This window comes from Budorcas taxicolor, chromosome 1 (assembly GCF_023091745.1).
Source record: "Budorcas taxicolor isolate Tak-1 chromosome 1, Takin1.1, whole genome shotgun sequence".
In the NCBI taxonomy this organism is placed as follows: domain Eukaryota; kingdom Metazoa; phylum Chordata; class Mammalia; order Artiodactyla; family Bovidae; genus Budorcas; species Budorcas taxicolor.
In genome coordinates, this window is record NC_068910.1 from 148457546 (window position 1) to 148475633 (window position 18088).

The window sequence follows — 18088 nt, forward strand, 5'->3', positions numbered from 1 at the left end:
GTCTGAGCAAACTCCAGGAGATAGTGAAGGACAGGGAAGCCTGGCATGCTGCAGTCCATGGGGTTGCAGAGTCAGATATGACTTAGTGACTGAACAATAACTACAACAAGAAACTGGCAGCATTTTGAGAGCTCTGGATAACCTACAGCAAGTGTGGTAGTCAGTAAAGTTTTTAGCATATCAGTGAAACTTCATAGAGAGAAGAGGGGACTTGCAATAGGAAAGAAAAGGAATCTAAGGCAAGCAAAGCTTGCAGTATAGTTTAATAAAAGTGCTCAAAGGATAACAGATAAAATTCTCAGACAGACTCCCCGATTTATCCTGGCCCTGGGAAGGATAATCTAGTACAGGAAGCTTTCCCCAACCCTCTTTTGTGTCCCCTTGTGTATTCCTTGGGATTCCCCCTTTATATCATCTTGTGATGATCTTTTGCTTCTTGTCTAATTTCTCCATTAGACTAGGAGTCGTACAAGAGGGACTAGGTCTTCTATGTTATATTTGCAGGACTTTGCTCAAGCTGAGGCCTGGAAGGTGTTCGGTATGTGTTGGTGGATGGATGGATGGGTGGATAAGGGAGTGTAATCTAACCTCTTGATTGTATAGATGAAGACTCGGGTTCAGAGGGGTCAAGTGATCTGCCAAAATCACAAAAACATCTTTGAACAGTATTCTTTGTATACCTCATCCTTTTGACTTGAACCATTTCTAACCAGTGAGATGTGCATAGTTCAGTTTCTTATTCTCTGAGACTCTGACACAGTAATGATAGCTGCTGTTTATCACTCTGCCAGGTATGGCAATTTGGCACTTGATTGTCAATCCTCCAGCAACCATATGGAATAGAGGAATTATTTTCTTTATTTTTCTGATGAGGAAACTGAGGGGGTGGAGGCAAGGAAACGCCAAGGACAGAAGTGATTGTGATATGAGGGTTTCCACTGACTTCCAAAATAAGAAGGGAAAAGAAGATTCAGAGGAAGTTAGGATGGGGCAGACCAGCCTGTGTGCCATTGGATGACTCTTTTGGGGCATGGTGCTCTTGATAACCATACTCTCCTTCAACTTCTGTTTTTAAATCCCTTTGAGCCTCAGTTCCTCGTGAATAAAGTGGTGGTAATGATATCTGTCATGAGAATAAACTGTGAAATGTACAGAAAGCCCCAGAAGAATGTCTTGCTTGTCATATTTTCTCTCTTTTAAGTTTTAACTTTAGTTTCTGTGGTTTGTCAACTTCAGGAGATGAAGTTTCAATGCATTATGACCCCATGATTGCAAAGCTGGTTGTGTGGGCTGCCGATCGCCAGGCAGCCTTGACGAAACTTAAGTACAGCCTTCGACAGTACAATGTGAGTGAGCTGGAGCCGTGTTAGTGACCGTGATGATCTCTGGATCTCTCTAGGCAAGCATGTCCGTTACGACTGGTCGACCTTTGTCCTTGTCAACTTATTTCTACCAATTTCCCATATGTCACAACAAAATTATTTCCCATGGGAGAATTTCCCATGGGTCAGAATACAGTTTGAAGACTTCTGATTTCAGCTAGAAAGGAAAGATTGCAGGACTAAAACTATTAGCATCAGCGTTAACCTCAGTGAGATTCAATGGGAAATTTCTACTCAACCTGTAGATAAGGCCAGCAACACAAGTGTGGCCAATCCTCTGATGTTATTTTCTGCCAAGGAAAATAATTATGTTCAGTTTTATCCATTTGAAAGAGTTTGTTGCTTTTCTGTAACTATGCATTTTCTTGGTGCAGTAAGCCCCATACCATGCTGATTTAATGTCATAGAAGGATTTCTTATTAACCCATGATATTCAAGTTACCATGTTTCGTGAATTTGATCAAACCTCCAGTTTCTGTGGCTCCACCCACACTGGCCTCCTTGCGACTCCTTTGACACACCCAGCATGGAGCCACATGTTCCCTTTCTCCCTCCAGAATTTTCTTGCCTCAGTGATTCCCTCCTCACTGCCCTCAGCCCTGCTCACCATGATCCTTAGAGTCCTTCCCAGGCCTCCCCACGGGACCCTTTGCTGCCCTCTGTTCCTTTGCGTGAGTGACTGATTGAAGCTGCTCAGTCGTGTCCGACTCTTTGCGACCCATGGACTGTAGCCCACCAAGCTCCTCCATCCATGGGATTCTCTAGGCAAGAATATTGGAGTGGGTTGCCATTTCCTTCTCCAGGGGATCTGACATTATAGTAGATATTTATTTATAGATATTGTTATTTGTCCCTTGATGTAAGCTTTGTGATGGCAAGGACTTTGTTTTGTTCCTCGCCGTGTCCCCAGTACTGGGGTCAGAGCCTGGGACCTAAAATGCTCTCAGTAAATGGCTATTAAATAAATGGATGAGTGAGAAAATGAATGAATGAACCTAAGAGCTCAGACAGCTGGTTTTGTCCTAGATCCCGTTTATTGGGTGGATTTGGGTTAATTCTATACCTTTTCTTATTTTTATATCAGTGTGTACCAGTTGAATTTTACTGTTCAGAGGAAGCTCTTTTCAGGTTGTATAATCCTACCCCTCCCCTGTGTAGCAATCCTATTCTGTCTGCAGTCTTCCTTGTTCATGGGAGTGTTCTGAGAAGCAAGTCTTCAGTATCTTGCACATAAATCTCATTTCAGTTTCTTAATGTTTACTTGCTTTCCCAACCTAAGTCAATTAAACATCTCCACACTACCTTCCCAATACCATTTCCTACATCCTGTTTATCATAGTGAATTAATGTAATGTGAAGTGCTAATGCATAATGATGGTGAAATGAATTTGTTTTGTTTTTCCTGAGAGTTAGTCATGGTCAAGAATACTTAGTAGAAAGAGCTGATGCCATAGATATGTTTTCCTGAGTATGTTGTTTTCCCCACTCACTGGGGACATGGACATTTTTTCCTCCCTAGATTGTTGGACTGCACACCAACATTGACTTCCTCCTTAGCCTGTCTGGCCACCCAGAATTTGAAGCTGGGAACGTGCACACTGATTTCATCCCTCAACACCACAAAGAACTGTTGCCTGACTGGAAGACCACAGCCAAGGAGTTTTTATGCCAGGCAGCTCTGGGCCTCATCCTCAAGGAGAAAGCTGTGTCTGATGTCTTCAAAATTCAGACACAAGGTATGGAATATTTTTCTATTTCTTCTGCTTTGCAAAATTTTATGAATAATCATTGAACATGCTTTTTTTTTTTTTTTTTTTTTTTTTTTGCCATGCTGCATGGCTAATGGGATCTCAATTCTCCAGCCAGGGATTGAACCCAGGCCAAGTCCAGAACCCTAACCACTAGGCAGCCAGAAACTCCCAGTTTTCTTTTGCTGTCACTCCTGCCTCCCTTTTCTTCCTTCCTCTGCTAAAGTGTTTTTAGTATCAAGTAGAGCTCTTTACATAATATGGGTGCACCCAACAGCGTGCTTTAACCCATTCAGTGTAACTTAACCCATCACCTAAACAACGTAGAGATGGACTTATTTTCAAGAAAACACCAGTTCTCCCCACATCTTATGCTGTTATCCCTTACAACTTCTTTTTGTTTTGTTTTTTCTAATTCACTTTTTATTTCCTTCCAACTTCTTTTATTCACTACTCCCTGCTTAGTTGTATCCTCCATACCTGCAGCAGCTTCTTGGTCCCAGAGACAAGACAGAGCACTGGAGGTGCTCAGATTCCCTTAAGTTACCCGTAATTTATTGTTGAGTTAGTTCTTCTGTTCTCTCTTTTTAAAAAATATTTATTTGGCTGAGTCAGGTTTAAGTTGTGGCACATGGGATCTTTCGTTGTGGTGTACAGACTCTCTAGTTGTGGCACACAGGCTCCAGAGCGTGTGGGCTCAGCAGTTGCCACAGTTGGGCCTAGTTGCTCTGCGATGTGTCAGATCTTCGTTCCCTGACTAGGGATCAAACTTGAGTATCTTGCATTGCAAGGCAGATTCTGAGCCCCTAGACCACCAGGGAAGTCCCCTTCCTCTCTTTTTCTATTCTGAAATGAAATTTCTGACTAGCTAGATACCTAGGTATTTCATCACATCGTAGAGTCTGGGACTATGACAGAGAGTCATCCTGGCTGCCATGTGTGTGCATCCCTGCGCCAGCATTCCCACTGAGTTGTTGCCCAGCATCTTCCTAACACCTCAGGAAGCTGGGAATTCATGCTGAAAATTCATTAGTCAATTACAGTTTCAGTCAATTCTCCACTAAGAAGTTCTTCCCACTTGGTTGAGCAAAATCTGAACTCTCCCACATTTGCTCCATAATATTTCCTCAGGCTGCCTCTGATCTTTGAAGCAAACAGGGAAAAAAAACCCTGAATCCATTTATCCCTTCATTATTATTATTAGGATTATTATATTATTATAGGATCCTATTATTCAGATCTTTAATTTCTAGATTCATTCAAGAAAGTGATATTGAGGGCTTCCCTGGTGGCTGAGTAGTAAAGAACCTGCCTGCCAATTCAGGAAACGCAGGTTCAATCCTTGGTCCAAGAAGATCCCACATGCTGTGAAACAGTTAAGCCTGTGCACCACAGCTACTGAGCCTGTGCACTAGAGCCTGGGAGCCGCAGCTACTGAGCCCATGGGTTGCAACTACTGAAGCCCCTGCAGCCTAGAGCCCTGTGCTCCACAGCAAGAGAAGACGCTGGTGAGAAGCCCGCCCACCGCAGCTAGACGAGAAAAGCGCACACAGCAGTAGAAACCCAGCACAGCCATAAAGGAATTAATAAGTAAAATTTTAAGTTACAGTGAAAGCTTAAAATATATAGCTATATTTGGAGATTTGTACTCTGTCCTCATTTTGTCCTTTTACATTAAATAAATTCATCTACCTATACCCCGCCTGGTATTCCTAAGCCTGGACTTAGCTGTTTTAGAATGGAGTGTCCTCTTACTCTCACTTTCCTTTTTAAATTAAAATTTATAAGCAGCCCAGAGAGGAGTTTCAGAATACATTGCTTCAGTTTAGCTACTCCGTAGCTCCTGGAGATTATCTAACAGAGGGTGAACACACAAATCTCTAGGGGAAGGCCAGTAACAGAGAAGAGCGGAAGAGGCCAGGTGAAAGAAAAGTAATGGGTAGTGAGGATTCGGGTGACCTGGAATGCATTTGCCCTGTCAAAACTGTGACCACTGTGCAGTTTATGCTGCCAGAGGTGGAAAGTTGAGGTTGTAAATATTCTGATTTTTCAAGAAAAACTGGGATTTTTTTCATGTAAAATTTCCTGAGATGTAAATAAAAGTGTCTAAATTTAAAGCATTGCCTAGAATAAAGAAAACATATTTGAGCTGTCAGTATAGGACCTCTGTTTTATGTTTTCTTTTGTTAGTAGGCCTGATGTTCATAAATTTGTTGTTGAATTTTAAATTTTTTCTAGATCAATACTCTCCTTTTGCATCCAGCAATGGAAGAAGACTAAATATCTGTTACTCTAGAAACATGACTCTTAGGGATGGTAAAAACAGTAAGTAATGTTTTATTAAAAAAGAAATGTGCTTCATAGAAATAGATCACATTTACTGGAAAAAAAAGAATTCAGCCTGGCCATGATCAATTACATTTTTTAAGATCCCTAGCCTAAACGTTAGAAGGAAGCATGCCAAAATAATAGAATTGACTGGCTCTGGGTGGTAGAGTTGATGATATTTATTTTTCGTTTTCGCACTTGTTCTATATTTGGTAAATACTTTAAAAATAGGTCATAAAACATACATAGAAAAATGAAATATACAAAACATTAGTGAGATTACCATTGGATGCTGGGATTTGAGGCACTTCTTTCCCTCGTCTTCTTTGTACTTTCATGGCTCTGCCATTTTTCTTCTGCAAGTGTGTATGACTTCTAAAGAAGAAAGTAACCAGAACTTCTCCAGGGGAGGAGGATTGCCCACCCCACCACTCACCAGGCAGCGTTAACGAGGGGGAGTCACTGTTAGACCCACTTATTGCTGATGAAACTGAGACAGGGGAGGTGCAGTTACTCAAGGCTATTAAGTAGCAGAACCAAGACTGACACCCAGTCTTTCTGGCCTTGACCCCTGTGCTGTTTCCACCACTTAAGTCAGCCAGGCCAGAAGCCATGGGCCTGAATCAGAGTAGAGTGATGGGAATGGACAGGAAGAAATGTAGAGCACAGGTCTTCAGGGGGAAGAACTTGGCAGCTCTGTGGTGACTATTGGAGGTGAAAAGCAGAGGAAGAGGATAAGGCAAGAATGACAAGTTATAAACCTGGATGATGAGGAAAACGGTGTCAGTCATGGAGTGCACAGGTCAGGAGGGAAGGCAGGTGGAAGGGGTGATGATTTGTTGGCCCCATTAGGTTTATTTTAAGATGCCAGTGGAGGATCCTGCTGGGAATGACTAACCAGAGTTCTGGAGTAGGAAGGTCAGGCTGGAAACAGATTTGAGCTGGGAGCCTCAGAATGCTGGTTAATGTGTCAGGTGTAGGTGAAATGACTTTGGTCTGCATGCTCTACCCCACAAAATTTCCATCTCCTAGGGTAGTCTTTAACCTATTCTCTAGTCACATAATGATATAAGTATATTTTGTATTATATTTGTATAGTCTGATACAGTTTATAAAGTGCTTTCACATTCATTTAATCATTTACATTCTCATACCCAGTTAATGGGTCAGAATGGATCAGAAAAGCAGGATTTTATTTTATTTTTTATTTTTTAAAATTTATTTATTTTAATTGGAGGCTAATTACTTTATAATATTACAGTGATTTTTGCCATACATTGACATGAATCAGCCATGGGTGTACATGTGTTCCCTATCCTGAACCCCCCTCCCACCTACCTCCCCATCCCATCCCTCTGGGTCATCCCAGTGCACCAGCCCTGAGCACCCTGTCTCATTCATTGAACCTGGACTGGCGATCTGTTTCACATATGATAATATACATGTTTCAATGCTATTCTCTCAGATCATCCCACCCTCTCCTTCTCCCACAGAGTCCAAAAGACTGTTCTATACATCTGTGTCTCTTTTGCTGTCTCGCATATAGGGTTATCGTTACCATCTTTCTAAATTCCATATATATGTGTTAGTATACTGTATTGGTGTTTTTCTTTCTGGCTTACTTCACTCTGTATAATAGGCTTCAGTTCCGTACACCTCATTAGAACTGATTCAAATGTATTCTTTTTAATGACTGAGTAATATTCCATTGTGTATATGTACCACAGCTTTCTTATCCATTCATCTGTTGATGGACATCTAGGTTGCTTCCATGTCCTGGCTATTATAAACAGTGCTGTGATGAACATTGGGGTACATGTGTCTCTTTCAGTTCTGGTTTCCTTGGTATGTATGCCCAGCAGTGAGATTGCTGGGTCATATGGCAGTTCTAGTTCCGTTTTTTTTTTTTTAGGAAATCTCCACCATGTTCTCCATAGTGGCTATACTAGTTTGCATTCCCACCAACGGTGTGAGAGGGTTCCCACACCCTCTCCAGCATTTATTGTTTGTAGATTTTTGGATCACAGCCATTCTGACTGGCATGAGATGGTACCTCATTGTAGTTTTGATTTGCATTTCTCTGATAATGAGTGATGCTGAGGATCTTTTCATGTGTTTGATAGCCATCTGTATGTCTTCTTTGGAGAAATGTCTGTTTAGTTCTTTGGCTCATTTTTTGATTGGGTCGTTTATTTTTCTGGAATTGAGCTGCAGGAGTTACTTGTATATTTTTGAGATTAATTCTTTGTCAGTTGCTTCATTTGCTATTATTTTCTCCCATTCAGAAGGCTGTCTTTTCACCTTGCTTATAGTTTCCTTTGTTGTGCAGAAGCTTTTAATTTTAATTAGATCCCATTTGTTTATTTTTGCTTTTATTTCCAGTATTCTGGGAGGTGGATCATAGAGGATCCTGCTGTGATTTATGTTGGAGAGTGTTTTGCCTGTGTTCACTAGGAGTTTTATAGTTTCTGGTCTTATGTTTAGATCTTTAATCCATTTTGAGTTTATTTTTGTGAATGGTGTTAGAAAGTGTTCTAGTTTCATTCTTTTACAAGTGGTTGACCAGTTTTCCCAGCAGCACTTGTTAAAGAGATTGTCTTTAATCCATTGTATATTCTTGCCTCCTTTGTCAAAGATAAGGTGTCCATAGGTGCGTGGATTTATCTCTGGGCTTTCTATTTTGTTCCATTGATCTATGTTTCTGTCTTTGAACCAGTACCATACTGTCTTGATGACCGTAGCTTTGTAGTAGAGCCTGAAGTCAGGCAAGTTGATTCCTCCTGTTCCATTCTTCTTTCTCAAGATTGTTTTGGCTGTTCGAGGTTTTTTGTATTTCCATACAAATTGTGAAATTATTTGTTCTAGTTCTGTAAAAAATACCATTGGTAGCTTGATAGGGATTGCATTGAATCTATAGATTGCTTTAGGTATTATACTCATTTTCCAATCCATGAACATGGTATATTTCTCCATCTATTTGTGTCCTCTTTGATTTCTTGCATCAGTGTTTTATAGTTTTCTATATATAGATCTTTTGTTTCTTTAGGTAGATATATTCCAAAGTATTTTATTCTTTTCGTTGCAGTGGTGAATGGAATTGTTTCCTTAATTTCTCTTTCTGTTTTCTCAGTGTTAGTGTATAGGAATGCAAGGGATTTCTGTGTGTTAATTTTATGTCCTTCACTATATTCATTGATTAGCTCTAGTAATTTTCTGGTAGAGTCTTTAGGGTTTTCAATGTAGAGGATCATGTCATCTGCAAACAGTGAGAGTTTTACTTCTTCTTTTCCAGTCTGGATTCCTTTTATTTCTTTTTCTGCTCTGATTGCTGTGGCCAAAACTTCCGAAACTATGTTGAATAGTAGTGGTGAGAATGGGCACCCTTGCCTTGTTCCTGACTTTAGGGGAAATGCTTTCAGTTTTTCACCATTGAGGATAATGTTTGCTGTGGGTTTGTCATATATAGCTTTTAAGAAAAGCAGTATTTTAAATGTCTTAGGATCACAGAGATGATCATACCACGGATGGCAGATTTGGGCCTTAAGCCAGAACTTCTCTTTCCCAATTAATTACATTTTCTACTATGACACTACAGCCTTTCTTGTTGGGGGGAAAATATCCGAAATATCCTATAACTGTAAAAGAGTTAAAACTTCAGTTTTAAACAAGAAAAGTCTGAAATTCACCTTTATTGAAACCTGATTTTTTAAATTTTTTTAAACTTTATTGTCAGGGAGTTAAAAGATGTGGATATCCCTAAAAACTAGTTTTCCTTAGGTTGAAAGTGAGGTTTTTCAGAACCTCAGTTACTGAATAAATGTATGTCTTCTAATTTTTCTTCAATTTCCCCACTTTTTCCATAAAGATGTAGCCATAGCTGTAACATATAACCGTGATGGATCATATAGCATGCAGGTAAGCCTCCTTGGTTTTTTTCTACAGCTCAGAGCTGAATCTGATTTCTCTCATACAGAGTAGAGCACGTTTTCACTCTTTACTTTCTTTGAAGCCATTGATTATCATGTCTATAGTTAGGAGAATGTCATGAGCTTTTATTTCAGACCAATTTGGAAAAATTACCCCCTATGCAGTTTCTGATGATTTACTCAGTTTGGCTGTAATTTCCTTAAGAATAAAAACTTGGTTAAAAAAATAATGATAATAATATTTGAATAAGACACCTAAAAAGCCCCTAAATTATGTGAATGTATTTATATCTAAAGCAGCAGTTCTCAAATGTTTGGTCTCAAGACCTCTGTACACTCTTAAAAGTTATTGAAATTCCCCAAAGAGTTTTTTTTTATTAGTTACATCTATTAATATTTACCATTTAGAAAATTACACTGAGAAAAAAATTTGTTATTGTTTTAATGTATTTTTTTAAATGTACATAATATGTAATTTGTCATTTTACCCATTTTTAAGCATACAATTTAATGGCATTAATTACGTTCACATTGTTGTACAACCATCACCACTATCCATCTGCAGACCTGTTCTCTTCCTGCAGAACTGAAATTCTGTGCCAGTTAAACAGTACAAGAGTCCACTCCCCCTTCTCCACCCGCCCCTCCTGGGCCGTGGCAATCACCATTCTACTTTGTCTCTGCAAATTAAACTGCTCTAGGCACCTCATATAAGTGGAATCATTCAGCATTTACTCCTTTTGTAACAAGCTAATTTCACTTAGCATAATGTCTTTGAGGCCCTTCCATTGTTGTAGTATCCATCCAAATTCCCTTCCTTTTTAAGGCTGAATAATATTCTATTGTATGTATGTACTACACTTTATTTATCCAATCTAAATACATAGATGCGTAGGGGACACTTGGGTTGCTTCCAGCTTTTGCCTATTATAAATAATGCTTCTGTGAACATCTGTATACAAGTATCTCTTTGAGACCCTGTTTTCAATTATTTTAGGCATGTACACAAAGAAGTAGAATTCCTGTATCATATGGTAATTCTCTTTTTAATTTTGGGGGGAACTACCATACTCTTCCATAGTGTCCATACCATTCTACATTCCCATCAGCAGTGCACAAAAAATCCAATTTATCCATATCCTTCCTTGCCAACACTTATATTCTAGCTACTTTGTTTTGTTGTTGTTGTTATTAAAAACAAAAAAGCCCTAAGGTATGAAAGTAGTATCTTACTATGCTTTTGATTTGTATTTCCATAATGACTAAAGATGTAAGCATCTTTTCACGTGCTAATTGGCTATTTGTTTATCTTCTTTAGAGAAATATCTATTCAGGTTATTTGCCTTTCTAAAAAAATCTGGCTGGGTTTTTGTTGTTGAGTTGTAGGATAAACTGAGAAAAGATTATCACCAAGCACACATTCCATTAGCCATCAGAGTAATATCATTATCATGTGTCCTACAATCTCTAGAAAAGTCCACTATATACTTGTAAGAGAATGAGAGTAGAAAGAAGACAATATTGCGTTATTAAGAAATTGTTTGACTTTATGGAACTCCTTAAGGGGCTTGGGGGACTCCAAGGGATCCACAGGTCATACTTCGAGGCTTTTTAGTCAAAATTTTTGTGATAGACCTCAATTTTTAAAAATCCATTACATTGGCAAAATAAAATGCCAAAGGATTAAGAAACAATGTTAGAACTCAACCAAATTCCTATAGTAAGTATAAAATTCAGAGAATAGAATAAATCATTTTTCCTATGAGCTAAGAGATTTAAAATCCAGCAAAAATGAATTTATCAATGATGCTCTTTAGATTCCCTAACACTTTGAGACACATTGATTTCCTCTCTGTGATTCAGACAAATGATGGGAAATCAACTTAAGTATATGAGTTGCAATTAATATTGGTACCTCTGGTTTAGGGACCCCTTCTTATCCCTTGGTAAATGGTAAAGTAAATTGCAGATTTGTTCTGATCTGCTCATGGAACTACCTTCACAAATGTAGAATGCACTTCTATATGTCTTTAAACAAAACTGTTCCCAATCTAACCTTTATATCCTGAGAATTCCACAGACATTCAAATGGCTCTCTTAGTAGGTTACAAAGCAGAGTGAAATGTCATATTTAACTTAGGATAAATGAGAACCATGTATAAATACTGCAGTGTGACCTATTTCACTGTTATTATATATATATAGATATATATATAATGAAAAGAATAGCCACAGGACTCTGACTCTAACAGGGGAATTGAAAAATAAAGAAGATTTAAATGAATTTTATGTGTGTAGGGGAAATTTTTTCTTGTGTATATAAATGAGAAAACATCCTTTAGAACAGCATGATTTCATGTCCTTTTGTCAGCTACTTTGAAAAGATTAAGTGTGAAATCTATTCTTTGGTACTCTGTCTCTCAGAGTAAGAAAACTGTGCTCAATCTCCAGCTAACTTATCTTCTTAAATCATAACTGAAAACCCATAAATTCAATCTCCATGTTGGTGAGATAAAAGAAATCAATCTAATTATGAGATTCTGGCATTATTCATCACTAACTTTTGCACAGTAAAACTCAATTTGACTTTGGATACTCAGAGATGAGTATTAACATATACTCAACTGAATTTTAATAATTTTTCTTACTTTGATTTGTATTTCTATTTCACTTCTTATTACTATTCTTAAAGGAACCTTTATCTGTAGCATTATGGTGCTACTATAGATATATTACATAACTTTTTTTTTTCTTTTAATTATCTTACTGCTGTTTCTTTCTAGACTATTTTGTTTATGAATCTTAGGAAATTTCCTGCATGATTTAAAAAAATGTTTTTACCTGTTCCCTTTTGAAACTATTAACAGTAAAGAATTGATTTTGATTTTAATTCTGTAAGGTTGTTCATTTACTTTAAGGATCTTAATTTTCTGTTTTTTCAGATTGAAGATAAAACTTTCCATGTCCTTGGTGATCTTTCCAGTGAGGAAGACTGCACTTATCTGAAATCTTCTGTTAATGGAGTTGCTAGTAAAACCAAGCTAATTATCCTGGAAAACACTATTTACCTATTTTCCATGGTAGTGTCTTTATAGTGTTTTATAATAACACTATTGGAGTTTGGGAGAAAATTGCTTGACCAGAAGTATTCCACTGGGAAATTAGAAAGATCCTGTTTTGGAACTTCCCTGGCAGTCCAGTGGTTAAGACTCTGTGCTTCCAAGGCAGGGGCATGGTTTTAATCTCTAGTCAGAGATCCTGCATGCCACACAGTGCAGTCAGGGATATGAGGGCAAACAGCACATCCTGTTTCCTTCTCTCACTGCTGTGACTTTTTGTCTATCCCCCTTTCAGTCTGAATCTTTGTCACATTTCTACCTCTCTATTTCTCCATTCACCCCATTTGCTCTCCCAGATTCTCACTGACAGACACATACCCATTTCTTCCTTTAATTCTCAAATACCCTAAGCACTTCCCCCAACCAGTGTCCTCTTGGCACTGGGAATCGTGGAGACTTGGGAGGAGGTGACCGTTGTGAGAGGAGTCTGTGGACCAGATGTTCCTTACAGGGGAGGTGCATGTGGGTTAGTGGTGGTCTCTTGGCAGTTGAAGGCTGGTTGAGGTAGGCTTGGCATGGATATGACTAGGAGCTTGTTAGGAGACCTTAGCGTTCTGCGTGGGCAAAGAAAGGAAGTGAATTATCAAATTTCCTGTGACCTCTTCAGAGCCTGCTCACACGTGAGAACCATCTTCCAGACCAGAGTCCCTTGTGATGAGATGCCTTCCGTATTGCAGTAATTAAACTGTATATTTGGAGTCAAGGATGATCTCATTTTGCAGACATTGCTTTCCATAGTCTATGTGCTATAACAGTATAATGGCAGAGGCAGTAGAGTGGATTGGTGAAGAGCATGAGTTCTGGTTCGTGACACTGTACAGGAGTCAGTGATCAAGAACATCCCCAAGAAAAAGAAATGCAAAAAGGCAAAATGGTTGTCTGAGAAGGCCTTACAAATAGCTATGAAAAGAAGAGAAGCGGAAAGCAAAGTAGAAAAGGAAAGATATACCCATTTGAATGCAGAGTTCCAAAGAATAGCAAGGAGAGATAAGAAAGCCTTCCTCAGTGATCAGTGCAAAGAAACAGAGGAAAACAATAGAATGGGAAAGGCTAGAGATCTCTTCAAGAAAATTAGAGATACCAAGGGAACATTTCATGCAAAGATGGGCACAATAAAGGACAGAAATGGTATGGGCCTCACAGACGCAGAAGATATTAAGAGGTGGCAAGAATACACAGAAGAACTGTACAAAAAAGACCTTCACAACCCAGATAATCACAATGGTACGATCACTCACCTAGAGCCAGACATCCTGGAATGTGAAGTCAAGTGGGCCTTAGGCAGCATCACTACGAACAAAGCTAGTGGAGGTGATGGAATTCCAGTTGAGCTATTTCAAATCCTCAAAGATGATGCTGTGAAAGTGCCACATTCAATATGTCAGCAAATTTGGAAAACTCAGCAGTGGCCACAGGACTGGAAAAAGTCAGTTTTCATTCCAATCCCAAACAGAGGTAATGCCAAAGAATGCTCAAATTACCACACAATTGCACTCATCTTACATGCTAGCAAAGTGATGCTGAAAATTCTCCAAGCCAGGCTTCAACAGTACATGATCTGTGAACTTCCAGATGTTCAAGCAGGATTTAGAAAAGGCAGAGGAACCAGAGATCAAATTGCCAACATACGTTGGATCATCAAAAAAGCAAGAGTTTCAGAAAAACATCTTCTTCTGCTTTATTGACTACACCAAAGCCTTTGACTGTGTGGATCACAACAAATTGGAAGTTCTTAAAGAGATGGGAATACCAGATCGCCTGACCTGCCTCCTGAGAAGTCTATATACAGGTGAGGAAGCACAGTTAGAACTGGACATGGAACAACAGACTGGTTCCAAATAGGAAAAGGAGTATTTCAAGGCTGTATATTGTCACCCTGCTTATTTAACTTCTATGCAGAGTACATCATGAGAAACGCTGGGCTGGAAGAAGCACAAGCTGGAATCAAGATTGCCGGGAGAAATATCAATAACCTCAGATATGCAGATGACACCACCCTTATGGCAGAAAGTGAAGAAGAACTAAAGAGCCTCTTGATGAAAATGAAAGAGGAGAGTGAAAAAGTTGGCTTAAAGCTCAACATTCAGAAAACTAAGATCATGGCATCTGGTCCCATCACTTCATGGGAAATAGATGGGGAAACAGTGGGAACAGTGACAGACTTTATTTTTTGAGCTCCAAAATCACTGCAGATGGTGACTGTAGCCATGAAATTAAAAGATGCTTACTCCTTAGAAGAAAAGTTATGACTGACCTTGACAGTATATAAAAAGCAGAGACATTACTTTGCCAACAAAGGTCCATCTAGTCAAAGGTATGGTTTTTCCAGTGGTCATGTATGGATGTGAGAGATGGACTATAAAGAAAGCTGAGCAAAAAAAAAGAAAAGAAAGAAAGCTGAGCACTGAAGAATTGATGCTTTTGGACTGTGGTGTTGGAGAAAACTCTTGAGAGCCCCTTGGGCTGCAAGGAGATCCAACCAGTCCATCTGAAAGGAAATCAGTCCTGAATATTCATTGGAAGGACTGATGCTGAAGCTAAAGCTGCAATACTTTGGCCACCTGTTGCGAAGAGGTTGGAAAAGACCCTGATACTGGGAAAGATTGAGGGCAGGAGGAGAAGGGGACAACAGAGGATGAGATGGTTGGATGGCATTACTGACTCAATGGACATCAGTTTGAGTATACTCCTGGAGTTGGTGATGGACAGGGAGGCCTGGCGTGCTGCAGTCCATGGGGTTGCAAAGAGTCAGACACGACTGAGCGACTGAACTGAACTGAACTGAACCAATGAGTTCTGAAGTATGAAGCTGTTTGCTTTCAAATCCTGGCCTTACCAGCATCTGCTTGACCTTGAGCAAGTTAAACTCTCTAGGTTTTAGTTCTCCCATTTATAAACAGGAATAAGTAACAATACCCACCTCATAACGTTATTGAGACCATCAAGAACGTTTTATATATTTCTTAAGAAGAGTTCCTGGCTTAGACTAAGGACCTGAGAGTGGAGATGCTACTAAAACTGGCTTGTAGACAGTGGCTGTCTTTTACCAATAGTTATGTACTTAAGGGCTTCCCTGGTGGCTCAGATGGTAAAGCGTCTGCCCGCAATGCGGGAGACCTGGGTTCAATCCCTAGGTTGGAAAGATCCCCTGGAGAAGGAAATGGCAACCCACTCCAGTACTCTTGCCTGGAAAATTCCATGGACAGTAAGCTACAGTCCACGGGGTTGCAAAGAGTCGGGCACAACTGAGCAACATCACTTCACTTCGCTTTTATGTACTTAATTCTTTTAATCCCCTCTGTGGTATGTATGCCATTACTTCTTTATAGTGGAAATCAAGACTGAAAGGGGTTTAGTAATTTGCTCAAGAGCTCAGTCGGTAAAGAGTCCACCAGGAGATCCTGGCTCAGTTACTGGCTCAGGAAGATCTGCTGGAGAAGGGATAGGCTACCTGCTCCAGTCTTCTTGGGCTTCCCTGGTGGCTCAGCTGGTAAAGAATCCGCCTGCAGTGTGGGAGACCTGGGTTTGATCCCTGGCTTGGGAAGATCCCCTGGAGAAGGGAAAGGGTACCCACTCCAGTATTCTGGCCTGGAGAATACCATGGAGGGTCACAAAGAGTTGGACATGACAGAGCGCTTTTCACAAAGCTAGTTACAACCCTGGTATTAAATATGACTAATATTTAACAAATAGCTTGAAAATAATCATCACCTCAGGCCTATTCGTAAAACTACAGCAATAAGATCTTAATTTCAATTGTAATTTATCTTATAAATATACATCCTATATATATATCCTGCAAATATCATTTCTATTTATAGGATGGAAGTATTCAGATTGGCATTCCGGTTCCCCGATACTTGTCTTCAGCAAGCTCAGGAGAAACCCAAGGGGGTGCTGTAGCTCCTATGACTGGAACTATTGAAAAGGTATTGACGAATGTATGTAGAATAAATGTCTTTGTTGAACTTTGTTGTATATATCCTTCTCCCCCTCTCTAAATCTTGTTCTTTGGAAAGCATCCATTTCAAGAAAACAAGAAGATCTATTAAAGATTCAATTTCTATATTACAGTCTTCAGTGAATCATAAATTTACCTAATTGATGATAAGGACTTTTCTTTGAAGTGAGAATTCCATCAAAGTACAAATAACCCAGGTTGTCTTTAGTTGACTAAAATGGAACATTCACCAAGCATTATCCCAAATTTGAAAGTATTGGTGAAGAACAATGTGTTTGGTGTTGAATGCGGTATATATTCAGATATGAGATCCATACTGATAATGACTTCCAGTGGTGGTAGATCAGTAGTCTCCTTTTATATACTTGCATACAATAGAGTCCCTTCAACTGCACTTAAGTCATAAAAATCCTTGGTAACACACAGAAGAAGAAAACAACTACTTAAATAGTGTGAATGATTTCACCCACCACTCCTGTCTGGAAATGTTTGCCCCAGAAGGGCAGTGGACTGGGGGAGTAGAGATACTACAGTATCTCTACTTGTGAGGTTCTCTACCACCAAGTACAGTACAGCAAGTCACATGAATTTCTTGGTTTCCCGGTGCACATAAAAGTTATGATTACACTGTAGTCTGTCAAGTGTGTAATAGCTTCATGTCTAGAAAAAAAAGCAATGTACATACCGTAATTAAAAAATACTTAGATATATGTGTAACTGAATCACTTTGCTATACACCTGAAACTAACACAACATTGTAAATCAACTGCATGCCAATATAAAATAAAATTTTTTAAAAATCTTTATTGCTGAGAAATGCTAACCATCATCACTGATCTCAGTGAGTTATAATCTTTTTACTGGTGGAGGAATACTGAAATATTGCAAGAATTACCAAAATGTGGCACTGGGGCACAAAGTGAGCAAATGCTATTGGGAAAATGGCACCCATAGACTTGGTTGATGAAGTTGCCACAAACCTTCAATCTCTTCAAAAAAGGGGAAGAAAAGGCATTATGTGCGAAGCACAATAAAGCGACGTGGGCCTGTAGTCCTTCCCTGTTGGTGATATGTCTTGTCTGTCTGTTCATGAGAAAACAAAAAGATCTTGAAATATGTAGAGTGTATTCATCTGATTCAAGGAAAACTAGATGCGGGGGGTGGCGAAGGTGGGGAGCTAAGGAGTAAGCCCACTGGTGACAGTGCCTGCACTGCCAGGCTGACCTGTGGGTCTCTGATTTGTGCCAGTATGTTTGTCTCTGGCAGACAAGACAAGCACATAGACACACACTTCTCTGTATGTTTGTATACCAACTCTGTGCACCACAAATCAGGTGTATAATTTGCCCAGCTGTCAGACCACATGTAGACCATCACAAAGGGCCTCTGTTTATAAATATTAACCTGTCTCTCTGAATCTCTAGGTATTTGTGAAAGCTGGAGACAGAGTGAAAGCTGGAGACCCTCTGATGGTTATGATTGCCATGAAAATGGAAGTAAGTGAAATCATGGGTTCACTTGCCAGGTAACCTTTGGGAGCTATCAGTCCCAATTTTTCTTTTGTCTTATTTTGTAAGTTAAGACCATTTTAAATATCAGGGGAAAAAAGTCCTTCCCCAGTCCA

At 39.4% G+C, this 18088-nt stretch overlaps 1 protein-coding gene across 3 annotated transcripts in view; it reads left to right on the plus strand.

The window, feature by feature from the left end:
* The window catches only part of MCCC1 (methylcrotonyl-CoA carboxylase subunit 1), a 53019-nt gene that overhangs the window by 34259 nt on the left and 672 nt on the right, over positions 1-18088 (plus strand). For all 3 annotated transcript variants that reach the window (XM_052638329.1, XM_052638330.1, XM_052638332.1), the window contains 7 exons: positions 1237-1346; positions 2902-3118; positions 5369-5455; positions 9324-9373; positions 12327-12464; positions 16325-16432; positions 17889-17960. In XM_052638329.1, coding sequence (XP_052494289.1) covers positions 1237-1346; positions 2902-3118; positions 5369-5455; positions 9324-9373; positions 12327-12464; positions 16325-16432; positions 17889-17960 — 782 coding nt within the window. The remainder of the gene's footprint in view (positions 1-1236; positions 1347-2901; positions 3119-5368; positions 5456-9323; positions 9374-12326; positions 12465-16324; positions 16433-17888; positions 17961-18088) is intronic.